The following is a 27,303-nucleotide window of genomic DNA, read 5'->3' on the forward strand; positions in this document are numbered from 1 at the left end:
ATTTTTACTACAATTATTTCAAGAATATTTAGAGTAGTGAAGGAGAACCAAAATGTATCCAAGGTGAAGTAATAGCACTCATGTCATGGAGTATTTGGACTACACGGAACAACTTCATATTCAAGAATGAAACCTTTTTAGTTCAAGGGACCAAAAATGCCTTCATAAGGGAGTTTGCCTTGGAAGTCAGACTAGGTTTTGGGAAGATATTTGGCTAGGTAATCAACCACTAAAATTTAAATTCCCATCGCTTTTCAATATAGTCCGCAGGAAGCAAGACACTGCTGTTGTTGTTCTTAATTCGACATCCCTAAATGTATCTTTTAGGAGAACGCCAAGGGGTCAGAATTTGAACAGCTAGAATAGAATTGTTTCTTCAATAGCGGATTTACAACTCAGTGAGGACCCAGACATTTTTCATTGGTCACTAGACTCATCAGGGCAATTTTCTGTCAAGTCTATATATGCTGCGTTACTCAAAAATGGGGTTACGGTGTCACAAGACATTTGGCGTGCAAAATTTCCAACTAAAATTAAGGTATTTATGTGGTATCTTAAAAAGGGGGTAATTTCAACTAAAGACAATCTGGTTAGACATAATTGGCATGGAGATAAATCATGTGCTTACTATCATGTTCCCGAGTCTATACAACACTTGTTTTTTAGTTGTACTCACGCGAAGTTTTTGTGGCGCGCAGTTCATGTAGTGTTTGGTATATCACAACCGTCTTCTATGGTCGATCTGTTGAATCGAAGGTGCAAAGTGGGGGGAACAAACATAATTTGTTGCTACTAACTGCAGCCTTGGCTATTTGTTGGACCATTTGGATTTCCAGGAATGAGGTTGTTTTTGATAAATGTAAACCAAACTCATACTTGCAGGTATTTTTCAGGGGAGCGTGTTGGCTACGCCAATGGGCTCTGTTGCAGCGACATGAGCATCAGCACGCCCTCATCCTCCCAAGTGAGCAGCTTGAGGAGGCGGCACTTCGAGTCTTTGCGTCATTTGGATGGTTATCGTCAGTCGATTAGGTTTCCATTAATGATGAGAGAAACTTGTTCAGATTATTTACCTCGCTTAGACTTGTTTGTGTGAGTGTTTGGAACCTTTTACTCAGTGGACTGCTGTGTAGATGAAACCGGATAGTATCTATCCTTTATCTAAAAAAGAGGGAGTTTGCCTTGGCTATCCATAGAGCAAAGAGAAAACATTTTCCAAACGTTGTACAATGATGGCTAGATTCACGAGCTTATCCGCTAGTATTGAGTGGGTTTTCTTTTCTTTTCTTTTGTAATCTGTCAGCTGTACTTTATCACAGATAGATTTTCGATAATTTTGATATTTCTGTTTTACCGGTGAGCTCCGATAAAATTAGTTTATCACCCAAAAATATCGGTGTTTTAAATTCAGCATGTCATCCGACTAACCTATAAGTTTGTGCACATGTGTTTTAAATTCAGCATGTCATCCGACTAACCTATAAGTTTGTGCACATACTTTTAACCCACTATAATGAGTAAAAAGGGCATGTGGCCATCTTTTAACCCTAAGCCATTCAATTACTTTTATTCCACCATCCAACCCTTCACATTGTAGCAAGAACCGATGCAGTCAACATGTCGCCCTACCGCTATTTCCTTTCATTTTTCTATGTTATTATTTGTAGGCTTTTAGGCTAAATGGTTTGAAAAAAAACTACATTCATTTCCACACAAAGTGAGAGTTTTTTATCTAAATTTTGTTCGAAAAAATTCTCTATCACCGATAAAATTCTGATATTCGTGTTTATCACCGGCCTCTGATATTTTTAATTTATCAATAATGTAAACACTAAAAAAGTGTACCCAAGGTCTTTATTTTGGCCGGATAACAGTTCATATGTGATATGTCCAAGGAACTAATTTCTGTTAAGCATGCAAAGAAATGAAATTTAATTGGATTCCTGTTCATAGATAGATCCTCACAAACTACCATTAAATCTTCAGATTTGACAGCAAGTTTTGACGGATCAAAGCAAATAACTGTTATGCGCATCTACATCATACAAGAAGGAAAGGAATGGCTAGCATTCGTGAAAAATCAAATCCATGACAGAATTAACAAGGAGCATCAATCTCATCCAAATAACGCTATAGCAAAAGAGACAAAGCAAACTGTTGGTGCGTATTGGTCAAATGTAGAAATATCACCTTTGTTGGGTGAAGTACAGGACAATGAAAAGGATTTATTAAATTCAGATTAAACCCAACAGTGACATGATTGATCACTGATAAATCTTTCTCGATCGGGATGACACACGTCCTGGTCCTTCAAAAGAAATGAAGTAATTACTATTTCAAAGCGAGGAATTCTCAAATAGTAGTAGCCCGTCACAGAAGCCCAGTGACATGAGCCTGAACGGAGGCCCACTTAACCCGTTACAACAAGCCAGTCAGTGCCACCTTCTCGTCTGTTCCATTGTTTAGCACCACCTTGCCTCTCTAATCAGCGGAACACCAGCTTAAATACTCGTCCTAATCACCAGCTCTCGCCGAGCTCAGTAGCGTGGGCTTGTCACCCAAGTGGGGGCATCAGGGGTGGTGAGGATGTTTGGTCGTTCTCCAGGCCTGGGCCCGTGGTGTCACATAGCTGGCCTGCCCATTCCAAGTTGTGTAGTGGTCGGAAGGGGCTGTGGCGAAGGCCACGGCCTCTCCGGGTCTAGAGTGGCAGGAACGGCGTGAGGCTGGCTTCACAGAGCAGCGATCACTGCCCGCTTCCAACGGTGGGAGGATCACAGGCCGCTGCACCATTGGGCCCGCTTGGGCCTAGAGATCCACTACAACAGACCACCATCCTTTTTTTTCTTTTTTCTTTTGTTCTCTTGCCTTGCCATTTCTTTGTTCCTGCCGGCATGTTTTCTTTTAGTTTCCATTATTTTCACGTGTACTGGTCACAACATAGCTGGACGATGCTCTCATGGCTGTGTGTGAACTTGCACACAAGTATCCAACACAAACCACATTGTGTACCTAGCAGAGAAAATTAATGGAGTATCACACTTTGACAGGGCGCAGGCGAGCCATCTTTCGTGATCGCATTAGCTCCGACACAGAATAAATTCGACTCACAAAATGTGCTGTAACCTACTGCCAACAGCACAGCAAACAAAATGACAGTTCACGACTTTGCATTCCAATATGATTCCATAGCAACGGTACATTTATAACCAGATGGATCGAAATGACATTCATTCATGAGGACAGAACTCATCGACCCTCAGAGATCGGAGGCAGCAATCAAACGATAGATTAATTGTAAAATACTATCGCTGATCAAAATTTCCATGCTTCTATCTGAATTCAGATGAGGTGGCTGCGTGGTATATAATATTGTTGTGACAGCCACCGCAAAGGTTCTTAGCCTAACAAGATGGCACTAAACTACTTTCCACCAATCTAACAGCAAGTGGCTTCCATTTGGCCAACACAGCAACTGAGAACAGTTAAAGCAAAATGACCTTGATCTGCACGTATCCAAGACAAAAATAAATAACCTTCAGCGCTCATTACTCGGGGTTGACCTTTTGCTTCTTCGAGTGCTCCTTGTTTTTCTTGGCCTCACAGCGCTCCCTCTTCAGACCCTTTATGTCGTTAGATAAGGTCAACTTTCCAACCTGAATCCAGCCAAACCATGAGCCAGGTTATCATCTAAGAAGCAATATTGACCTTTACAATCGTAAACAAAAAGTGGATACATACCTGCTGATCGGGCATGTAGACCTTGCCCAGCCTGCCCTGCACTGGATCCTTGGTGACATTTTTCACCTGCAAGGAGATTTCATGGTAGTTGTGAATACCATAGCGACTATTGAAAATTTTTACGAGACATAAGAGACAAGGGTATTAGTTGCTCAAGGCTAATGGAGTCAAAGTGACAACAAGAATCCGAAGAATAAATTTTACAGACAGTTCCATTAGATTTACCTTCTTAGCATGCTCAGCGGTCTTCATAGCTTCTTTCTTCAAACTTTCAACTGGAAGCCTGTGTCTCCTTACAACCAGATCCATTGAAGGCCCAACTTCTACCAGCTCCATTCTAGGAATAGATGTGCCTGACCTTTTTAGATGGAGAGCACAGTGCATCATGTAGACAGTAGTAGGAGAGATTGCTGTGCACACATAGATCCGATCTACACCAGCAAGGTTTACATTCTCTATAACCTGCATTCAGGAGCAACAGTTTATTACAAAGTTCAAGAGATTATCTCTGTCCTGAATATCAGCTTGTATTTATAAAAATGGCACACCTCTCCCCTGAAAAGATCAAGCAGCACTTCTTTCAAATGCTTCAGCTCTTCGACACTCTCAAAGTGTTCCCCTATGAAGGCAAAGAAAGGCTTCGATCCAAGTTTTGGTGCCAGCTTCTTATCATAAACGTAAGATTCCATCGATTTGTAGTTCTCAACACCTACTTCAACAAGGTCATATATGTGGTGGTCATATGTCCTTCCCAAAATGAGATTGTCGGGCCTCTTCTTTGAATGAGAACCATACTGCAGCACAGGTAAAAAGTAGAGTTGAAAAACATGGATGGGGCTAGTCGTAAGACAATTCAGCGAATCAACAAGTTTAAGATATGAGGACAGAGGACTTGAGAGACCATTAAAAGTTCAGAACAGAAATAAAAAAAAATCATTCTGTTTCGGACATGCTTACCAGGATTGCCAGAAATCAAAGATACAGCTCAATAAAATATTCTATTTCTACTCCACACCATGAATTATTACAGTAAATATGCAAGAGGAAACAATTAATTCTTCATACCAAGCACCCAAAAGACAAATCTATAAAGCAAGTTGGATATCTCACTCACCGCTATAAGGCTGCAGTCTGTCTTGAGGGAGAAAAACTCCAGAGAAGATTCCCCACCACTTTCAAACGGCCGAATGCTGTCATTCTTCTTGGTGTACTTCATGGCATTATCTCGCTTCAGGTGGTAGATATCTGACAGCACTGAGTTCAACACAGCACTAGTCTTTGTACCATGGAGGATAAGCGTCTTTTTGCCAGTCTCGACCTGGCAGAATCATCAGAGCACAAGTCAGATAGAGTCATATTTCCATTTTTCAGGATATGTTACCATCCAAGGCTCATAGTATGAGAACCTTGCAATACCTACACCAGCTAGCTAGCGCCAAGAATTCTACACGATTTTCACTTTTTCTTCACAAAGCACAGTGCAATTGCAAACTCAGCAAAAAGCTCATGCATTTACTCAACCACTTCTGCAGTCGCTAAAGATTATATATCTTTATACAGCCTCATTGATAGCAACGGAGAAGAGGTATAGGAAGGTAAGACAGGAATGAACAGGAGACAAGAGCTGCTAAAGGATTATCCCAAGATTGCTTCATCGTTTCTGTTTATTCTAAGATGGTTCCTCCGTACCCAAGCATCCAGCACGTAGGACAGCTGCTCATCTAGAGCTTCCACAGTGTTCCATGGCAGTGACTGATTCAGGAATAACAATCGGGGTACGGCGATGCGGTAATCTATGTCCACACAGCAATCACCGATATAAGCTATGTACAAGTACAACGCTATAAATATGATGCGGAATTTCGTCCTATGAGTGTATATTGCCCAAATGGAACATTGAAGCGCGTCTTCAGCACCATCGAAGACCGCGGAAGACATGGCTGTGCTTGACGGCGCCCCGAGGTTTTGGAAAAAGAAGGGGAACTTACGAGCTTGGGCGCGTGCTTGAGGAGCTCCCGCCTGGCGCGTTGGGTCTTGGGGACCCTGATCGCCGCAACCATCTTCTCCCTCGGCCGCCGCTGAGAAGAAGCTTCAAGGGGGAGGAGGCGGCGCAGCGTCCGGTAGGTTTTCTTCTTCACTTGTCTAATGGGCCGATCTGAGCCTGTCTGATAGCTAGTTTGAATGGACTTGTCTCCATTTGTACATATTCCATCCGTTTCAAATTATAATTTTTTTTTTAATTTCAAATTTGACCACTCGTCTTATTAAAAAAAATTACATAAATATAGTAAAATTTAACGCTTTGTTCGGCTGAGCATTTTTGGCTGGGCTGGAATCCAGCCAGCCAATCAGCCCCAGCCAAAACCTTCCAGCCAGCTCCAAGCCCCCAACCGATTCAATAGCGGAATAGCCCATCTGCCGTTCAGCCGTTCGGCTGATCATCCCAGCCGATCAGCCCAGCCAAAAGAACCCCAGCCAGTCACTGTTCCAGCAAGCCGAACGGGCTGTAAGTTATTTTTAAAGAACGAATTAAAAAATCATGGTTCGAGACGTACAAATAATTGTTAAAAAAACTAGTTGCCCATCAGGTGAGATGGTTTAGATGAGAAGATTTCCCATACATCCAGTTCACCAAAACGTTCATAATTCACAAATACCTCACTCTGGTGATGAGAAATGGCCACCAAATACCAGTACAGCACACCGCTCGGCAAAAAAGTAGGGGGCATGCAATTTGAAATGTTCATCGCTCAAATCATACATTGCACTGCCAGCTCGTCTTTTCTCTTCAGAACATGCTAATCTCATCTCATCATTCAGAGCATGAATTATTAACAGATGGTTACAATATGGGATGGCACATTGCTGAGTTTATCCACTGGATACCCAAGAGGGCCGGGAAGGAACTATTTCTTGATATCGCATGATGGGTCGTGAGCCCTGGTCTAGGATGCAGTGAGAATTTCGCTCTTCGAAGTAACAGTAATCTTCGGTGCTGTTGCAGCTGTTTCCTCTGGCTCTTCCTATAAAATGGTGCGGTTGATCTCTCCAATATGAGGTTGCTTTAAAAAATATTCTTAAACTGCGAAAACACAACAAATACAAAGTAACAGCAAATATTGATTTGTAAAAAAACTTACCCTTCCGGTGGAAACGCAATACGCTTCTAGCTCTTTTTTCACAAAGGTCGGAAGAACAAATGCTGCCCTATGCATCTGTTCAATGAAAAAATTAATCAGGGCGAACAAGTCGTGGCGGAAGTGATCTCACATCAGGGATTCTGATGATTGCACTCAAAAGGAGTGAGCGACAAATAGAACAGTAGGTATCCAAACATCCCCGCATTATAAATAACACAGATTTCAAGATCATTTCAGCATAGAATAAATCCCACATACTAAGACAAAAAGGCTGGACAGCTTGCATATATTGGCACAGGAAATAATATGTAACCGAAAAGGAACTGACCTCTGAATTATAAAATCTGATCTCCCTTCCAGCTTTTGTAGCTCCCTCAAGTTTTTCAATTGGATTTATAGGAGTCAGGAAGTTGACCGGTGGGCCTTCTTTGGCACATAGCAAAAACCCAATCACTCCACTGCAAAATTCAAGTATTTTCTGTAAGAAAACATAAGTTCCAAATGTAGAAACAATTCACACTATAAAAATCTTTTTTATCTAGAACTGCAAAGCAAGGAATCTTGTGCATGGACAGCATATATGTTATATGTTAAGATCTCCAGCATTGACTGCTGCAGTTAATTACTTCATGCTTACATACATAGTTTGAACTTCTCTTCCGGAAACCATATATGCTGTCCTTCGAACTAAATAGCATTTATCTCCGTTATCCATTTTTTGTCCAGGAAGGTTAATGTTAATGTTCCCTTTTGCATGATGCTTATCTTTCTTTTAGCACAATTTGAAGTACAAAATGAGTGTAATGTTATTATTTCTCTCTTCGAAAGTCTATTAAGGCCTATCCAAAATGACTGCTTCAAGAAAATAAAACTAGAAACCATTTGTAGATTCAACAGTATGAGGGGCCAACAGAATCTGCATTGACCAGCCAGCATGACTTGATTAGGCAAAATATATAGACAATGTTGGGAATATTTGCTCACTAATGTTTTGTCAGGCTATGACTGGTTCCTTGCATGAGTTGAGCTAAGCCCCAAATATCCTACGATTGCCAAATGAACCAGCGCTGGTACCAGTTCACTGTCAACAATAGTGACACTCATGAGGATTGCAGTACCACCTTGTTGGGAGTTGGGACAGACAAAAAAGTAGCTGAATACAGAACTTATTCTCATACCAACCCAGGCCATCAAGCTCATGTCAGAAATGGATAAAACAAGAAATAATCGCAGAAACCATAAGTTAAAGTCCCTCAAATATGCATTCATTCGACTAAGCAAAGCACACAACAGACTTTGAAGCTTCAACACTACAAGGCCCATATAATCTTGATTTTTAAAGGAAAAGGAACAAAGAGAGACAAAAAAAAACAATAAAGGTTATTTAAGTATAATGATTTTAACAATAGCCAGCTCGATCTGTTTTATGTCATTTAAGAATAAGAACTGTACAAAAAAGGATATGGTGCATAGTTAATTATTGTATTAAAAAATACTAATTTTTCATTCGAATAATGAGGTGTTTGTTTAAGACATGAGCTGACTCTTGCAGTGAAACAGAAATTGTTGATATATGTTCAAAAGATAATTAATGACATTGAATGAATTCCGAGGGACAACTAAAAAAACTAAAAAGTGAAACTGGAATTATATTTTAAGTATAAACTATGACAACCCAACAAAAAAAATTAGGACCAATGACAACACAGAACAGTTGCAGTTTGTATACACCATGCAAATACATGGGTTGCACCTGGTCATCTTTAACTCATAATATACCAAAATCAGTGTTAGCTTTTGAAGTGCAACAGCAACATAAGAATGCCTAAATTAGTATTAAATAAAGTTAAAATGTAAAAAATTGTAAAGTGAATAGATAATAAAGAGTGTGAAGAACCTCGGGTATGTTGGGACACTAGTCCATGCATAGTGCACAGAACCCTTGAAAGTCTCATGGCAAATTGAAAGCATATCCTGAATCAGATGTGTATGCAACCACATACTCTCAGCTTGATTACAAAGAACTCCACCAGGCCTCAAGGCTCTAGCAATTGTATCAAAAAAAGGCTTCTCCACAAGTTCCTGAGCAGGCCCTGCAAATGCCAAGAGTAGCATAAATAAGAACAGTAACATTTGAATGAGAATTTGATAGAGCAAAGTTCTGTTTGCAAGTAAAATCTGAATATGTTATTAATCAGTAATGCAGAATAGCTAGGGATGTGGTAAACTAAAAATAAAGAAGCATGGAGCTCAGGAATAATATAATAGGAAGCAAGAAAACCAAAATGCGCAGAACAGATATACAGCAAAAAAGACAAAGTTAAGACTTTCCATGGCTTTGTGTTCAAGACAGACAATGCAAGCAGCATTAACTCACCTATTGGGTCTGATGAATCAACAATGATAGCGTCATATGTACCTTCAGGAGCATTTCTCAAGAACTCCACAGCTGAAAGTAGAAAAAAAGCCATTCTGTGGTGAAATTACAAATCACAAAAATAGAGAATTTAATCACATATGAACAAATAATGTAGTATCGACATACCATCACCAACATGAAGTTGAACACGAGGATCTTCAAATCCAACAGACAGTTGTGGGAAGAAATCTTTGCAAACCTAAAAAGTTAAGATGTATATCTATATCAGCAAGGCATAGATAGTGATTACACTTCAAAGAGAATGTCAAAGAATCAAAGGAGAAATTTACATCAATAACCAGCTGATCAATTTCACATATGTCAATAGACTCCACAGAACTATGTCTGGAAATCTCTCGGAGTACACCACCATCACCACCACCAATAACTAAAACCTGTAAAGGAGCTCATAAAAGAATAAGTCACTATCATGCTACAGTTTTCATTCAAGTACAGATAAAATAATATTCCATGTGCTAATAAACAGCTGCAGAATATCTTCCTGTTCAATTTCTGTTAGTGACAATACAGCATGACTATACAATATTGAGGAAAATCAGGGAACGGAGGATATACCTTTTTAGGGGATGAAATGGAACAAAGTGGGAGGTGAGTAATCATTTCTTGGTACGCGCATTCATCCTTATCAGTCAACTGAACAATGCCATCAAGCACAAGGACTTTACCATAGGTTGACGACTGCACACAAAAATTACCAGGTTATACACAACAGAAGCCAAAGATAGTTTTTATTTCTGGTATCGACAGACAACATGAACCTCAAAAACTAAGACTTCTTGGTATGGTGACTTCCCCTGGTACAAGATCTTCTCCACTTTCAAGGAGTGGGCCTCTCCTATATACGAGAATAAAATGACAAGTGATATGAGAAAAAAGTAGAATTGTTTCATGCTAGGACAAATGACAGAAAATACGACAATAAGCACAACTGGAAATTTGGTTCAATGCCAAAAGAGCATATTATACAATGTCAAGGAATGGTGTTTGTACAAGGAAAAATCAAGATAGTTAAGGACAAAGAATGCCGACTAGTGAGTATAGCTAACGCACTGATGGTGCAAAGTTGGAAAATAAATTGAACACATTACAGAGGTCAGGAAATGAACCCAAAAGAATATAGGTATTCTTGTGGAAATGACGGAACTATGTACACTATAACAGTCAAATAAAAGGCACAAAGCATCACTCGGCTGCATATGCACTCTTATGTTATGTCTTATCAGCTGATGTAAGGTCTTCCTACCATGATGAAAACCTATGCAGACATAAGACACCACATCACTACTAGTACAGTCAACAGACTATAGAGTATCTTCAGTACAACAAAATAAATAACAATACGAAATTCCTGACTCTGACAGCAAGCACAGTGCTAGATCAACTTCCTCCAACAAATTCATCAGAATTTTATTGTACTTGTAATAATAAAGATACCATCTTAGGAATATTCAGAACCATTCTTTGAAGAAAAGCTTGGGCGGATACATGATAACTTTTATCAAATGCTAGAATTTTCTTTCGACAATAAAAACAAACTTTGATTCAATCATTCACTGAATAAAAAAAAATAAGTTGCAGCAATTGAGCACTACAACCTTCTCTAACATAAATAAATGCAGGCATGCAGTTGTCCAGCAAATACTACATAGTATCAGAATATCATTTTACAGACAAACAGTTTAACTTTTAATTTTGTACTGAAATTACTCTTGTAGACTATTGTTAGAGATATATTCATATGGTAAACAAAAAATTGATATATTGGCAGTGGTGGGACAAGTACCTGGCCACATCGGGTTATTGTAGTATTGAACTTTGCTTGCTTTACCTGCATAATAGGGGGCAATCAGGGTCAGATAAAACAAGTGGAGATTGGAGAACGATAGTAACTAGTAAGTAGTAGAAGCAAGGTGATCAAGGATGTGGAACACGGCCTGGACATACCGCATCGTGACCGTGGTTCGGTGAACCATCCCGACACCACTGTAGCATGACACTTGGCCTCAGACTCAGCCGCCGCGGCCCTGGCCTTGACGCAGCAAGGGGGCAGCGGCTTGGCGGAGCCATCACCCCCAGTCCCCTTTGTCTGCGCCGTCCCAGTGAAACCATTTCCTGCGCCTCCACCCTCCATGGACCCTGTTCCTCTTTGGAGTTCCCAGCCTCTGGATGAATCAAAGCAACATCAGGCAGGGTAAGCAGCAACCGGCGGCAAACCAAAATCAAGGCCAGGGCGAGATGGTTCTGCTTAGCAGGTGGCAGGCTATATCCACAGCGAACGTGGGCCACGAGCGTGGTGACAGATGGTTGGGGGGCAAGGGCAACAACCTGTCGGTGGCAACAAGGACGTGACTAGAACATGGGATTAATCAACCAGTTGATAATACTAAAGCATCCAAATTTCTGAAATTAAAATAACAAGGATTTGAAAGGAGAAGCCTTTTTTCCCCTAATCGCCGCCGTACGTGCTCCGCAAACACCACCTGCCCAAATCGCTCGAACACACAAAACCTCAAGAAACCGCCGCCGCCAACTCCCCAAGCGACCCTCTCCCCCGGCCGAAGAAAAGAATACGGTCGGTACCGGCGCAAAAGGGATTGGGCGAAAGCGCGCGTACGGCGGGTGCTGCTACTACTCCGGAAGCTTCTTCTAGAGGGTACATGGCCAGTAGGGTTGCGGCGTCAGGGGGAAGGGGGCTCCTTACCTGGGGCGCGAATGGCGGGGCGGGACGGGGATGGGGAGAGGAGCGGGGAGGCGGCGGCGCGGGGGCGGAAGAAATAGAGGAAGGGGAGCAGGAGTGGCGGGCGCCGCGCCACGCCGGTGGACGGTGGGGGTGGGGGTGTATTCTCTTTTCTCTGCAACCCCTGCGTCGCCCCTCTCTCTTCCCCTCTTTCCTTTTTGTGGGGGTCTCTAGGAATCTGTGCTCTGTTTGCGGCGGGGAGGAGAGGAGATGGAGAGCATCGTGTGGATACGTGGAGGAATAGAGGCCGTCGGATGGTGAATGGGGTTCCTCGAATGAAAATTTTTGCAAAGGTTTTTCTTGCGAAACCATCAAGGTAGGTAGGGGGGACTCTAGTTTGCAGTCGCACACGAGCAGCCTTGCGTACCGTCAATTTCCGACCGGCTGTCGTCTTTCACAGCAGCCTCTTTTCCCGATTCGTTAATTTCAAAAGATATATACATATAAATATTATATCCAAAATATTTTAAACACAAAAACTATGTTGCAAATTATTCATACAAATTTATTGAAACAGAAAAAATTTTGCGTATACATTTTTTTGAAACACAAAATTTTGTAGAAAAAAGGAAACAAAAACAAATCGCGGATAAACTTTTTCAAATTAGGAGAACAAAAAATTGGGAGCAAAATAAATTTTGGAGAAAAACTCTTCAAATAAAAGGACGAAAAAAAACTGGAAACAAAAATTAGGATCAGACTCAAAAAAAAAAGTGCAGAGCCAAAAATTTCAAAGAAAAATATGAACAAACAAAATTTATGAAACAGCAAAAGTTTTATGTACAACTTTTACAAAAAGAAAATATAAAATAGTAAAGAGAAAAAAAATTAGCTAGTCGCTGCCGTGCTCACCGGCATGGCGGACGAGCGTAGCGCCGTCGCAGCTGCTTTGGGCTATGCCGCTATCGCCCACCGTTGGAGCCGCCGCGCCCATGCATTGATCTTTGCCTCCTCGCTCCCTGTGGGCTTGCGCCTGCTCGCATCAAGCTTCGCCTCCTCGCTCGTTGCAGGCTCGCGCCTACTCACATCCTCCGTAAGCTTGGATCCAGCAAAGAGAAGAGAGAGCGAAGAGGAAAAGGAAACAGAGAAGAGAAGGTCTAGATGGATGAGGACGGAGGACGATGGGAGGAGATGTCGTGGTGTGGGACCAACCTTGTGATTTGGCTCTGCGCCTCCGCGGACTGCGCGGATTGGGTGGATCGACCGGCGGTTCGCTTCCGAACGGGCGACTGTAGAAACAGTATTGGGTAGGGGATCCTGTTTGATTTGTGCTAGACTAAAGTTTAGGGGAATATATCTAGGGAAAACCCATGCAAACTACGGTAAAAAGTCATCTAAATTCAAAAAAAACCACACATCTAAATAATATAATGATACATAACCTTATAAAATATTTTGTCCAAACTCGACTTCGTCTGTGAGATATAAAAAGAACAAATTTCAAGCCAAAAGTTGTCCAGATAATTTGCTAGAAATTTGTTATTTTATATCTTATAGACGAAGTCGAGTTTGGACAAGATATTTTACAATATTGTGTATCATCATATCATCTAGATGCGTGATTTTTTTGTGAATTTAGATGACTTTTTTCCTGTGGTTTGCACGGGTTTTCACGAAGTTGTGGTTTGTACTAAATATGTTCCCAAAGTTTAGCACAACTTTGATCGTTAATTATGGTGTCAAACAAAACTAATTTAAAAAACCAACTCCAGAACCCTGCGCTAGGAACCCTAAATAATATAATGAGATTTTTGACCGCGTGTTTAGAGGATGGTTACTGTAGTATCACTGTAGTCAATCATCAATTAATTATCGTTATTAGATTCGTCGTGAAAAATTACACTCATCTTTGAAAAAGTTTTGCAAATAGACTTCATTTAATACTCCATACATATGAGATTCTCTTCTCGGTAAGGACATTCTAGAATGGGGTAGCGCGATCCAAATAAGGCCATTGGTACGTTGGTCAGATACAACAACAGTTTGATTGGTTGTATATTTATGATTAGACAGATCATGATAGATGGGATTACCAACATGAGAATATATTGTATAAGTGCGAAGAATATTAGGGGACGTATCTTCTCTTTCTTCTTCCTCCTCCACTTTGTCTTCCTCCTTTTCAACCATAGCTGGAAAAGTGTAGAGAGAGTTGGAGCCCAATCAGCCCCCTAGTGGATCCGTCCTAGATAAAATGCTAAAAACAATTGTGGTTTCATGTTATTTTGTATAGAGATATTTTAGTAGCTCTTAATTTACCTCATTAAACCTTAATTATCTTGAAACACTAATATCACTTATTAATATTAATACCATCATTGATGTCGTCTAATAGCTAGTGTCACGTAAGTTTAAAACAACTTATTAGACAACTTATATAATAGATTGTTTTATAGGTTGTCTCGTAGAAACTCTTTAATTTCTTAATTTGTGTAAATAAAAAAAAATGTTGTATGTTGCAAGACAACTAAAACTCATACAATGGTGGTCTAACTATCTCATAGTTCTAAAATTTTAGCTTATGAGGCGGCTGTCTCGCGAAACAACGACCTCTTTCTCTCACCTCGCTCTCTCTCCTCCACATCACTAAAAATTCTATGTGGCATTGCATGAGACGAGCTATAAAACTACTGACGTGTAGCTGTGGGACCACTAAGTGACCCAAAAACTGCGGGAAACAAACTTCATTCATGTTTCATGAGTCAAGCGCAGTGCTGCTTTTTGCATTTGCCGGACCACGCCAGGCTAGGTCAATCTGTAGGGAACCAAACATCCACAAGCTGCAGCAAAAACGAACCATCAGTGCTACTGCGAGATTCCTAGTAAAAACGTATCCAAGTAAAAAACGTGAAAAGAACATCATATTAGATTCCTAATAAACTTGCTTTTATTCTAGAAGTGAGCTTTCGCTTGACATGAAAAATAAATAATGTAAAAATCCAACAACACACTTATTGAATCTATCCTAAATAACTTATTTTAAAAAAAAAAGTGAGCTACGTGTTCACGGGGTCCTTTTATTTTCCTTTTCATTCTTCTTCGTTTTATACTAGTGGTGGATGTAGTTTCACACAAGTCCTGACTTAAATGCAAAATATTTGTCATCTATCTCTGTTAAGTTCGTGGCAAAATAAAAGTTAACTGCTCAGCACCAACGATGCTCAACGTGCGTTGACCTCATGTAAGATATGAGTGAGGCCGTTGTTGCCTATTTGCTCGCATACCGTGAGTGGTAATATACGCGCTGGATCATTCTTGCTACAATGCTGGAAGAGGAAACCATTGCAAAGAAGAAATAATCTGCCACAATCTAATAAACAGTTGTGTAACCCTAGCAATAACCAGCAACCGTGTACTCTTCTGCACATTCAGCAAAGATCGCACTCTTCTGTATTAAATCCACCATCTGCACATTCAGCAAGTTCAGCAAAGATAGAAGAAACTTTTGCTATCCTTTACATGTGGGATCAACAGCAATCCACCAAATTGAGAAGCAGGGACTGCAAAGCCGCGTGATCCGCGTGCTGCGGCATTTCCTCATGTGGCAGCATGCCAACAACCGCAACAACTCCAAGGGAGGGACGAAGGCAAGTCACCCAGTAGTAGGGATGAAAGCAGAAATGATAATTTTTGATTTTCGATGATCGTTTTCGAAGTTTTATTGACTTTTAAGGCTAAACTAAAATGAAAATAATTACCGAAAAAACAAAAACGAAAATGGTAAAATAATATGAAAGTGAAAACGAAAATGATTTAAGCATCTTCCGATCGTTTTCGTAAAATATCATATTTTTGCAGTATTCTACTGTATTTTACCGATAGAAATATTGTATTTATGTACATTACCAGTGCACCTTACTATCTATATTATATTTTTAGAATGTCATATCTATATTTTTAGAGAGTCAAGACTCATTCATCCTAACTCTAAATCATAACCTAGTGATCTGAATTTATGGGACTATGGATAGTTTTATGGATGCCGAGATTAATGTCTAAACTTTACATGTCACAGATGGATGTATACTTGGATTAATATCGTCTTAACAAGCAGTACTTGCGTATGAAATGTGTCAAGTCATATGGTTAGTGTTGTGCTATATGGTTTGCCATATTTATCGTTTTTTAAAATATCGTTTCCATGAGTTTTGATCGTTATCAATGTGTTCTCGATCGTATATTTTCGTTTTCGAAATTACTGTAATGCTGATGCCGTTTTCATTTAGGATAATATCGTATCGCTTTCGTTTCAAATAAAAAATTGCGAAAGTGAAAGTGATGGAGCCTTTTGCCGATCATTTCCGACCGTTTTCATCCCTACCCAGTAGAGATTGTAGTAGTTTAATTAGATTCTTACCAAGTGCGTACCTTCTTCGTAATCCCAAAGTGTGGAACATTCAGAGAGCCTGTTCGTTTCAGCAGCAGGAGCTCATCATTCGATCAACGTCACCATGCGAATAACAAATCAAGCCATCAACTAAGGGCTCATTTGGCATAGCTTCAGCTTCTTCTAAAGTAGCTTCTGAAGCAGCTTTGTTGGTGAAGCAGCTTCTCTGGTGAAGCTGAAGCTGTTTTGAAAATCGTTTGGCAAAAGAGCTTATTCCTGTTTTTCTTGAATGGATTGGAAATGTCAAATGTTTGGATACATGCTATAGTAACCATCCGCTAATTATGCATTAATCATGGATTAATTAGGCTCATTAGATTCGTCTCGTGATTTACAACTTATCCGTGTAAAAAAATTTATAAATAGATTTTATTTAATACTACTAAATAGCAAGATTCTCTTTTAAAAAATCTAGCAAAGTTTCCTAAACACAGCCTAATAATCATTTCTTTGTTATATTAGTGGGGAAGTTACGCTGGAGAAGCATGTCGAAGCTAGGATTCCAGGCTTCACCTTCCCAGTGCATTTTGGAGGTTGCTTCAACATTAGCTTCTTGCATGAAGTTGTGGCCAAAAAATGTGTTTGGCACAGCTTCGGCTGAAGCTGCCCACGAAGCACTTCACACAGCTATGCCAAACGAGCCCTAACTCTCATGAGAATATATGCAGACAACTTTATTTGCAATAGCCTCTTTATTCTAGGGAATATGTATCTATCAGTCTTGATTATTTTCTGCTTTCGTTCTGTTATCTACCCATGACGTAAGGATTGATTCCTACTGTTATGTTTTTTATTGAAAAAAACCATCTTTGAAAGCCCCACCTTGACTTTGAGGCTAAGGCCTTGCGGAATTGAAGTATTATGTTAAAATTCCTGTACAACTCATACATTCCACTCCATGTGGTTACAGTCTCACAAAATCACCTGACTCATGGCAAAGAGAATGGATTCTTCAGATTTGATTGCACTTCCCCAAACCTGTTCAAGCCCTTGTTTGGATGGCGAACCAAAGGAGTATCAAAGAAGTGTGATCAAGGGATAGGATAGCAAAAAAGAGATTATTCCCAAAAGTGAAGCACCCTAAAAAAGGAGATGCTCCCATGGAGAGGGGATTGGGGGGGGGGGGGGGGGGGGGGAGAGATTGCAGGAAAAATAGACTATCTCTCTCAAAGCTCGATGGAGGAATAAAGCACAAAGTTTCGGCATCTTAGAAGAGACCACTAAGATAAGCTGAACAATTAACACTATCTGTAGCTGTCTACCAAAGGCATATGTGGTCTGAAGCTTGGCAGAAATTTGACTTTTGTACATGCCGTTCTTTTGTACCACTAGGCTATCAACCGAGCACGAGATACTTAGAATTATTATAACCTCTTTCATCTATTAAATGTTCTAACACAAACTCTAAAATATGTATTTATCATTATCTAGTTGCAATATATTTAATTTTTCATCACAACTCCATGTGTGTTTAATATATTAATTGAACTATTTGTTTGTGAATTGGTATTCTTATCCCTTCCATCATATATGAATATATGATTACACATATCATGAGTAGTAATTTTATATAAATAATAACATAAATAATATATTAATAATGATAGAAATAGTAATCTAAAATATTATAATGGTGCATTTTAATATTTTATTATAATTATATAAATTATATTTAGGGGTTACTTTAACTTTTAATAATGAAATAATTGGATAATTTATATGAAAATTTAGTGTGTTATTTCTGTTATTTTTTATAGTGGTATAGGTGGGTAATTAACACAAAAAATTGATGGTTACTTTAGATTTTTTTTACAATGGCGGTGGGTAACTTAGATACATGTTTAGGAGTTACTTTAGTTTATTTTTAATAATGGTAGAGATAGGTAATTTATTAGAAAAGATAACAAATTCAACGACTATTATGATTAGAGTTGTCATATTGATGGCCGGATGTTTCTGATTTTTGTGAGAATTTCTATGATTTCTCTACATTATGGAGTGTCCACCTATGATTATAGGTGGCTTCATGTGAAGGCTTTAAAAGATCTTGCAACTAGTAATGTGAAGGCTTAAAAAGAGCCTGCAATTAGTAATAGTAAGATAAGATGTCATTCACATCTGACATAACCAAGATCAGATGTGTGGTCCAAAGATTCCGACATTAGGTTATTCCTTAATGCCATACAACTATACAGGAACGCTAATGCATAGCATTTTATCCTCTCAGCGTGAACTTCAAAATCCAATGGATGAATATGTTTGTGAGAGAGTTAACACGACTTGATGTTCCATCCATTCTAAATTATAAGTTTTTTTTTACCTTTGTTCTAAGTCAACTTTTTCTAATTTTGACCAACTTCATAGGGAAAAAATATATTAGCATCTATGATATCAAATGAATGCACTTGAGAGGCAGTGGAGGCCTGCTCCTTGGTGTGATGAGTGATTGCCAACACGTGGAGTGGACTAACTGTGTGTAGTCGCGACTCTGTGGAGATTGCGCCAGTTCTTGGTCTGTGGTGTGCAGGTACACGGATGGCGCGGTGGCAGCGAGATGGTTTGGACAAGAGCGAGGCACGTGCCGATGCACCATGCGGCGGCGTTGCGGTGGCAGGGAGCTCGACGACCATGCGGAGGCGGGAGACCTTGCGGTGGCGTTGGAGGCCCGACCGGATGACCGTGCGGTGGAGAAGGGCGGCCCAGATGCTTGGGCCACTGCTGGGCCGCGTTGCGATCCACTCCTGGTGCCAAGGCGGGACGGCGTGGAGTTTGTTGGTAGCTCGGGAAAAACCAACGGCTGGGATGCGTCGACGTCGGCCGAGTCGGAGAGAGGGCGATGGCATCATGGATGACGAAGGCGCTAGGGTTCCGGCGGGAGGTCGGACACGTGGCGACATCGGGCTTGGCGGGTGTGCCGGAAACATCGCGCGGGAAGGCTTGGCGGGTCCTCCAAAACCGCCCCCGAACTTGGATTCGGCAGTTTTCCCAAAACTGCCCCTGTGAAGATTCCAGAAGGATGCGTGGCGACATCGGGAAGATTGCGTCGGGTCGAAGCAAATATCTCCAAGTCGTCGCAGCCGTCGGATGGTCTTCCATGTATCTTTTCCGGTTTTGCCCCTAAGGGCCCTCTAGTTTAATTCTAGCACTTAGGGGTAGTTTAGTCTTTTAGTGGAAGACTTAGAGGAGAAGCATTGGGAGTGGGTGGCGTGACCTGGAGGTCACAAAAGGGCTGGCGCCCTCCCCTGGCTGGTGGTGCGCTGGACAGAACAGAACAAAGCAAGCCAGGCGCCATCTTCTCCCTTTCTCTCTCTCAAGTTCTCCCTCTCCTTCTCTAAGGTTTTAGGGATGAATTCTTGAAGTTTTGTACTGAATTTGTGTGGGAAAGGAGGCCCTTTCCTCCTTGTGCCCTCGTGGCTTTTGGATTGAAATCGATCTTGTGTTCGTTTGGAGCTCGTGGTGCATGAATTCCTCGATTTCTTGAGTTCCTTGGTTTCGGGTTTCTTCCACTTGTTTGCTGTGGTACTTGATGCTCTTTTGTGCAACTAGAATCATCCTAACCAAGAGCTAAAACTCATCTAGGTCGCGAGCCATCAAGAACTCAGTTTTTGGAAAATCCTGAAAACCCCGCTTTTGCTCGGTTTTTCGTCGATTCCTGTCAAACCATGGAGTGAATCGTCGTTTCCTTCAGTAGGTAGGTTCACAAGGTCTTTGTGATCATGCCTACAAAATTTGGTAAGGTTTGTACTTGATTTAGTCCCTTGAACCTTGTGTTTTGGATTGAGCCGAGAGGAAAACAGAGTTTCTGCGCTTGGGCTGAATTTCTACCTAACACCGGCTAAACCGACGCTCGAGTTCGTGCTCGTCGGTTCAACTGGTGAGTAGGTTTCTCGCTCATTGGGGTTTTCTGCGTGTTGATGGATTGCACCGGTGCTTTCTCTCTCTAGTGCATCGGTTCATCCGGTGTTATTTCTCTGTGTGCTTCTTTGGCCTGTTTAACCGGCGTATCGAATTTTCTTAGCGCCGGTTGAACCGGTGCTCTGCACTCGGCTTTGTCAGTTGTTGCACGTCGGTTGAACCGACGAAGTGCCTCTGTGCACGTCGGTTTAACCGGTGCACACTGCGCGGATTTGGTGCGTTTTGTTGCCCCTCTGGACAACTGCACCGACGTCAGTTTCTGATTTTGTCGGTTAAACCGGCGTCGCTCACCGGTTGAACCGACGCTATTCAAACCAGGGCGTCGGATCAACCGGTGCTTGCTGTCTGCTGCTGCCAGCTCTGTATCACCGGATAGACCGACGTATTTAAGCTGTATACGTCGGTTCAACCGGTGATAGTATACCGCGCTGTTATCGAGCTGATTTTGTGTGTTTGCTTCCGCGCTCGATTTCACTTGTCCCTAAGGTTTTTAGTGTTCGTGTAGCTCTTCTATAGCTACTCTGCACTACGCCTAGGACTCTAGGGTTGGGGTGCGCTTTTGGATCTTGAGCCGAAGTTTTCGATTGCGATAATTTTCGAAGGCTCCCATTCACCCCCCCCCCCCTCTGGTCGCATTTCTCGGTCCTACAATTTGTATCAGAGCCGGGACGGTTTCTCTATAGCCTTCTCCGGTTCGAAACCATTGTGCGACCATGGGTTCACCGGGCAAACCCCCGATCTTCGATGGATCCGATTACGACTATTGGAAGGTGCGCATGCGTGCCTATCTTTTGAGTCTAGGTTCCGAGGTCTGGGAGATTTGTGTGGACCCTGATTATGTGAACCTTGCGGTCCGCACGACCGATCTTCAGGTTAGTTGACATGAGGTCAATAGCAAGGCGTACAACGCTCTCATAGCCTGTCTCTCTCGTCCTGAGTTCGATCGTGTCAGCGACCTTCTCACAGCCCGGGAGATCTGGACACGGTTGGCCAATTTCCATGAAGGAACCAACCATGTCAAGTCGAGGCTGTATGAGACTCACTGGCGGGAGTACGAGAACTTTTCTCAATTGCCGGGTGAGAGCATCGACACCATGTTCAGTCGTTTTCAGTCGATTGTGAACAAGGTGCATGCGAACCAGCCACAGGGCACCCAGGCCTACTCCGATCATGAGAAGGCTATGAAGCTTCTCTATGCTCTTGATCGCAAGGTCTGGGAGGTGAAGGTCCAGACTATCATAGAGTCTGCTAGCTATGAGACCCTCACCGTGGATGAGCTGTTCAGTAAGCTCAAGGCTTCGGAGGTGGAGAAGCTCTCCCGAGCTAAGATGGAAGGCAATCATGGTGATGCCTCCGCCTCCAAGTCTATGGCCCTGGTAGGCAACTCTGGAGCTAACTCTGACCCCTCTCTTGGAGGTTTTTGCTTGTCTTCACTTGTGTCTGTGACAGATGAGCAGTTGGAGGTGCTTGGGAACGAGGAGCTTGCATTGATCATCCACAAGTTCCAGCGTGCCTTCAACAATAGACAAGCACGAGCGAAGACCTGCTTCAACTGCGGCAAGACCGGCCACTTCGCCGCTGAGTGCCCCAAGAAGAAGGGTTACAGGGATGATGATGACTGCTCCAGGCACGAGGAGTACCGCGAGCACCGCCACAAGCACAAGAGTGGGGACTCCCACAAGAAGAAGGGAGGACGCTCCAAGCGGCACCCCGAGCGAAAGAAGAAGAATGTCGGCAAGTACAAGAGCAAGCAGGCGTTCGTCGCCCAGAGTGAGGATCACTCCTCCACCAGTCAGAGCTCGATGTCTTCGTCTTCATCCAGCTCCAGCGACTCCGACTCACACCACCGCAGTGAGAAGAAGCGGAGCACCAAGAAGAAGGCCACGGAAGGCTTCACTGGCCTTTGCCTCCACACTGGGAAGGCGGCCGGTTTCTGCACCATGGCCAATGACTCCGACGCCGACGGAACTCCTTCCACCACTGTAGAGCCTGCACCTTAGCCAGAGCCAAGCTCTGAGGTACGTCCTGAGCACCCCACTCCTGAGGAGTTGGAGGATCTTTACACTGCTTTAGATAATCAGGACTTGATCATTAAGGATGCTAAGAGGGAGTTTAGAGCTTTGAGACAGGAGCTGAAGGAAGTTAAACTAGCTTTAGAGATTGCTCAGTCTGCACCTATTGTGGAGGATTGTGTTGAGGAGGATGAGTGCAGTCAGTGCATCGGATTGATGTCTGGCCTTTCCGAGCTCAGGAGCAAGTATGATGAGAACTTGCTCAAGCTCGAGGAGGGCAAGAAGGCCTTGGACGAGCTCAAGTCCCGACCTACCCTCTTGGGTGCTTGTAAGGAATGCCCAGTGCTTAGAGAAGAGCTTAAGGAGAAGAATGCTGCTTTGAGGAAGTTGGAGAAATCCGCAGTTCCTAGCTCTTGCTCCGCTGATTGTACTGTGTGCCCAAGCCTGATCTCTGAGCTTGAGGAGGCACGGAAGGACAAGACCCGGATGGAGGAGGAGAATTCCCATCTTCGGGAGATTCTCAGTTGGGTGTCCGCCCGCGAGCCTCAGTTGGGCATGATGGTTCAGCAGTTTAAGCGTCCTGATGGTGTTGGGGTTGGTTTTGCTTTTACTCCTGCTGATTTTGTCCAACCCTATGACAAGATTGGTAAGATGCTTGAGCCGAGTGTGAGTGCACTTTCTTCTTCCACAGCTCCACCAATTCCTAAGCCAGCACCAGTTAAGGATGGAATCCTCACTGAGCCACCCAAAGCTCCACCTAAGAATCCAGTGTGGGTTCCCAAGCCTAACCATCTCAGGAACCGACTGGATACACTCCCTTCTAGTGGTAAGCCAATTCCTAAGCCCAAGGTGAGGACTCAGCCCTCCAGAGTACCTCAGAGAGCCCCAGCACCTACACCACAGCCTACACACAAGAGAGAGTCTTACCAGTGTGAGTGGTGCGAAAGGGAGGGTCACTTGGCCGAATTTTGCTTCCGGAGGTTGAGGTTTGAGCGCAGGCAGTCTGAGAGGCGCGCTCCGGAGGTGTTCCACCAGCCTACAGGTGGACACACTCCAGCTCGACGTGGGCAGAGGCGGGATGCCAGGCCACGTCGTGTAGGTGGAGGAGGGGGAGGCGGTGGTGGTTACCGCGCTCCTGTTGGTGGTTTCACCGACCCTGTTCCACACCGTGCTTTCGGTGGTGGTCAGCGTGGCCGAAGCTTTGGTGGCGGAGGCGCACCACGTTTTCCTCAGCGTGGTGGTCGCCAGCCACAGTTTTCGTTTGAGGATACTTACCCTGCTTTCGAGCAGATGGCACGACACTGGTTTGCTTCTTTCTGTGCTAACCACAGTGTCGGGCTATTTGCCAGCTCTTTCTCTTCTTACTGAGCAGGACACTCGAGGCCTGGAGGGCATATGGCTCATGGACTCCGGTTGTTCGCGCCACATGACCGGAAGTCACAGATGGTTCTCCAGCCTCACCCCGATGAAGGACAAAGAGTACATCACCTTCGGGGATAACAGCAGAGGAAAGGTACGTGGAGTTGGCGCTATTCGGATTTCAGATGACTTCACCTTGAGAGAAGTTGCTCTGTTGATAAGCTGGGTTTTAATCTGCTCTCTGTTTCACAACTTCTTGATGATGGGTTTGAAGTGAGTTTTAAGAGAGGTTGCTCGCGTGTTCTTGATTCCAGAGGAGAGTTTGTGTGCGGCATTGTTCCTTTTGGCCGTGTGTTTCGCATTGACTTTTCTGGATCTTCTTCTAGCACCTCTCACTGTCTGGTGACTGGTCAGTCTTCTGAGCTCTGGAAGTGGCATAGGAGGCTTGGTCACTTGAGTTTTGACCTACTAGTTAGGCTCAGCTCACTTGATTTGATCCGAGGATTGCCCAAGCTCAAGTTGGACAAGGACCTTGTTTGTCACCTGTGTCGTCACGGTAAGATGGTTTCCCTTCCGCACCCACCTGTGAATCAGGTGATGACATCGCACCCAGGCGAGCTTCTTCACATGGACACCGTTGGTCCAGCTCGTGTGCGCTCTGTCGGTGGGAAGTGGTACATTCTTGTGATCGTTGACGACTTCTCTCGATACTCTTGGGTTTTCTTCTTGGAAACTAAGGATGAGGCTTTTCAGTACTTTCGAGACCTTGCTTTGAGGTTACAGAACGAGCTTCCACAGGCCATGAGGGCTATTCGCAGTGATAATGGTACTGAATTTAAGAATGCTCGTTTTGATGACTTCTGTCGTAGCTTTGGTCTCGATCACCAGTACTCCTCTCCTTATGTTCCTCCACAGAATGGCATGGTTGAACGCAAGAACCGGACCCTAGTGGAGATGGCCAGGACGATGCTCGATGAGCATAGGACTCCTAGGCGTTTTTGGGCCGAGGCGATCAACACCGCATGCTATGTTGCCAACCGCATCTTTCTTCGCTCTTTCATGAAAAAGACTTCTTATGAGTTGCGGTTTGGTCGACAGCCCAGAGTGTCCCACCTGCGTGCTTTCGGTTGCAGATGCTTTGTTCTGAAGGAGGGAAATCTTGATAAGTTCGAGTCTAGGAGCTCTGATGGCATTCTTCTTGGCTATGCTCTTCAATCTAGAGGCTATCGTGTTCTTATTCTTGAGACTAACCGGATCATCGAAACTTGTAATGTAACCTTCGACGAGTCTACTCCTTCTTTGTCTGCTTCTTTGGAATGTGCAGGTGATGATGAGTTTGGCCAGGACATCTTCGAGGATGAGGATGAGCCTGAGGCCTTTGAGGGTGATGGTGGTGTCCCTGCGCCGGCTGTAGGCCCACTTCCTGGAGATTCGAGTTCTGACGACGATGGCGGCCCGCTCCCCACAGCTTCGACTACGGCCGATCCACGTCCAGCTCAAGGTTCTTCCTCCGGGACCCATGTTGAGGGCGGTGGCGAGGCGACTTCGTCAAGAGAAGCACCACGACACATTCAGCGTCGTCATCCACCTCAACAAATGTTAGGTGACCTCAACGAGCGAACCACGAGGTCCAAGGTAACAAGTATCGCTGGCTTTGCTCATTCAGTATTTGTTGCCTCCTTTGAGCCCAAAGATGTTGGACATGCTTTATCTGATTCTAACTGGGTCAATGCCATGCATGAGGAGCTAGAAAACTTTGAGCGAAACCAAGTCTGGGTCCTTGTAGAGCCTCCACCAGATTGCCATCCTATACGTACCAAATGGGTTTTCAAGAACAAATAGGGTGAGGATGGGATGGTTGTGAGGAACAAGGCTAGGTTAGTAGCTCAGGGTTACAGCCAGCAGGAGGGGATAAATTATGAGGAGACCTTTGCACCTGTAGCTCGTTTAGAGGCCATCAGGATCTTTTTAGCCTTTGCAGCTTCGAAGGGGTTCAAGCTGTATCAGATGGATGTTAAGAGTGCCTTTTTGAACGGGTTTATAGAGGAGGAGGTCTATGTGAAGCAGCCTCCTGGCTTTGAGAGTCCCAAGTTTCCAGACCGAGTCTTCAAGCTTCAGAAGGCTTTGTATGGTCTGAAGCAAGCCCCTAGAGCCTGGTATGCGAGGTTGAGAGCCTTTTTGCTTAAACAGGGGTTTGTCATGGGATCGGTAGGTAAGACTCTGTTTCTCCTCAGGCGTGGTACTGATTTTCTGTTGGTTCAGATTTACGTGGATGAAATCATCTTTGGTGGCTCCTCTCACTCTCTTGTTTCTAGCTTTTCTGATGATATGAGCAGGGAGTTTGAGATGTCGATGATGGGTGAGCTTCAGTTCTTCCTCGGGTTGCACATCAAGCAAACCCGAGATGGCACCTTCGTCCACCAGGCCAAGTACACCAAGGACATGCTCAAGAAGTTCGACTTCGGGGACCTCAGTCCCATGCCGACTCCTATGAGCACTTCTACGGCGCTGGATGAGGACACTGAAGGTGTTGCAGTGGACCAGAAGGAGTACAGGAGCATGATCGGCTCGCTCCTGTACCTGACGGCCACCAGACCTGACATCCAGTTCGCGGTCTGTCTCTGCGCGAGGTTCCAGGCTTCTCCGCGCACATCTCACAGGAACGTTGTGAAGAGGATCTTCAGGTACCTTCGATACACTCCAGAGTTTGGCTTATGGTACTCTGCTTCCTCTTCTCTTGCGTTGGTTGGCTTTTCTGATGCTGATCATGGTGGGTGTCGGATTGATCGCAAGTCGACTTCAGGCACCTGTCAGTTTCTTGGAACTTCTCTTGTGGCTTGGTCTGCCCGCAAGCAAACTAGTGTAGCTCTTTCCACCACAGAAGCCGAATACATAGCTGCTGCTAGTTGCTGCTCCCAGATCCTTTGGATGAGACACACTCTCAGCGATTTTGGCCTAACCTATGGCAGAGTTCCCATTTTCATTGACATCACCTCAGCCATTAGTTTAGCCAAGAACCCCGTCCTACACTCTCGCTCCAAGCATATAGACGTGAGGTTCCACTTCCTGAGAGATCACTATGAGAAGGGTGATGTCGAGCTGACCCATGTGTCCACTGATAATCAAGTAGCCGACATCTTGACCAAGCCCCTGGAACTAGCCACCTATGCTCGCTTGCGGGGAGAGCTTGGCGTGTGCTACCCATTTTGAGTTGGGTAGTTGTTTTTGTAGTTTAGGATTTGTTTTTCCTTCTTTTTGCTTTTTCTTGCATTTTGTGTACATACCATCTTGCATTGCATTTGCTCATATGCTTTACACTTGTACTAAGCTTCTCATGTATGATATCTGCATTTGCTTGTGCCTTGTGCTATGCTATGAGATGTATATATGCTTTGACCATGTGTAGCTAGCTCCTTTGAATATGTTGTATATTGGCTCTGAGCTTAGCTGTTTTATTCCTTGAAAATCATAAACCATGGTCACCTTCAGGATCTGCTACTAGCATGTGTAGGCTTGTATGCATGTGCTATCTTTTTCATGCTTAGTGGGTAGGTCCTTGTTTCATGCAACATGAT

At 43.4% G+C, this 27,303-nt stretch overlaps 2 protein-coding genes across 5 annotated transcripts; both read right to left on the reverse strand.

Annotated features, from left to right (window-relative positions):
* Positions 1-3,213: 3,213 nt before the first annotated feature.
* Positions 3,214-6,311, reverse strand: LOC120696741 (ribosome production factor 2 homolog). The gene is made up of 6 exons (XM_039979723.1): positions 5,727-6,311; positions 4,853-5,056; positions 4,287-4,532; positions 3,964-4,200; positions 3,739-3,804; positions 3,214-3,653 (listed from the first exon to the last, which is right to left on the reverse strand). Exons 1-6 carry the CDS (start codon positions 5,796-5,798, stop codon positions 3,546-3,548), a joined length of 933 nt encoding a protein of 310 aa, XP_039835657.1. The 5' UTR covers positions 5,799-6,311; the 3' UTR covers positions 3,214-3,545.
* A 24-nt stretch (positions 6,312-6,335) lies between these two features.
* Positions 6,336-13,183, reverse strand: LOC120696718 (spermine synthase-like). Of its 4 annotated transcripts, none has more exons than XR_005684277.1 (13): positions 12,908-13,172; positions 11,263-11,480; positions 11,102-11,146; positions 10,077-10,153; positions 9,874-9,996; positions 9,588-9,692; positions 9,424-9,496; positions 9,256-9,327; positions 8,776-8,971; positions 7,863-7,959; positions 7,207-7,336; positions 6,879-6,953; positions 6,336-6,761 (listed from the first exon to the last, which is right to left on the reverse strand). XR_005684277.1 is itself a non-coding variant. In XM_039979713.1 (12 exons), exons 2-12 carry the CDS (start codon positions 11,447-11,449, stop codon positions 6,684-6,686), a joined length of 1,161 nt encoding a protein of 386 aa, XP_039835647.1. In that variant the 5' UTR covers positions 11,450-11,480; positions 12,908-13,183; the 3' UTR covers positions 6,336-6,683. The 4 variants fall into 4 exon arrangements, 2 of the variants coding, with proteins under 2 accessions (XP_039835647.1, XP_039835640.1); XR_005684276.1 differs by lacking the exon at positions 12,908-13,172 and adding an exon at positions 12,020-12,166; XM_039979713.1 differs by lacking the exon at positions 7,863-7,959 and having other exon boundaries at positions 12,908-13,183.
* Positions 13,184-27,303: the final 14,120 nt, after the last annotated feature.

The sequence above is a fragment of the Panicum virgatum genome, chromosome 1K, assembly GCF_016808335.1.
Source record: "Panicum virgatum strain AP13 chromosome 1K, P.virgatum_v5, whole genome shotgun sequence".
In the NCBI taxonomy this organism is placed as follows: domain Eukaryota; kingdom Viridiplantae; phylum Streptophyta; class Magnoliopsida; order Poales; family Poaceae; genus Panicum; species Panicum virgatum.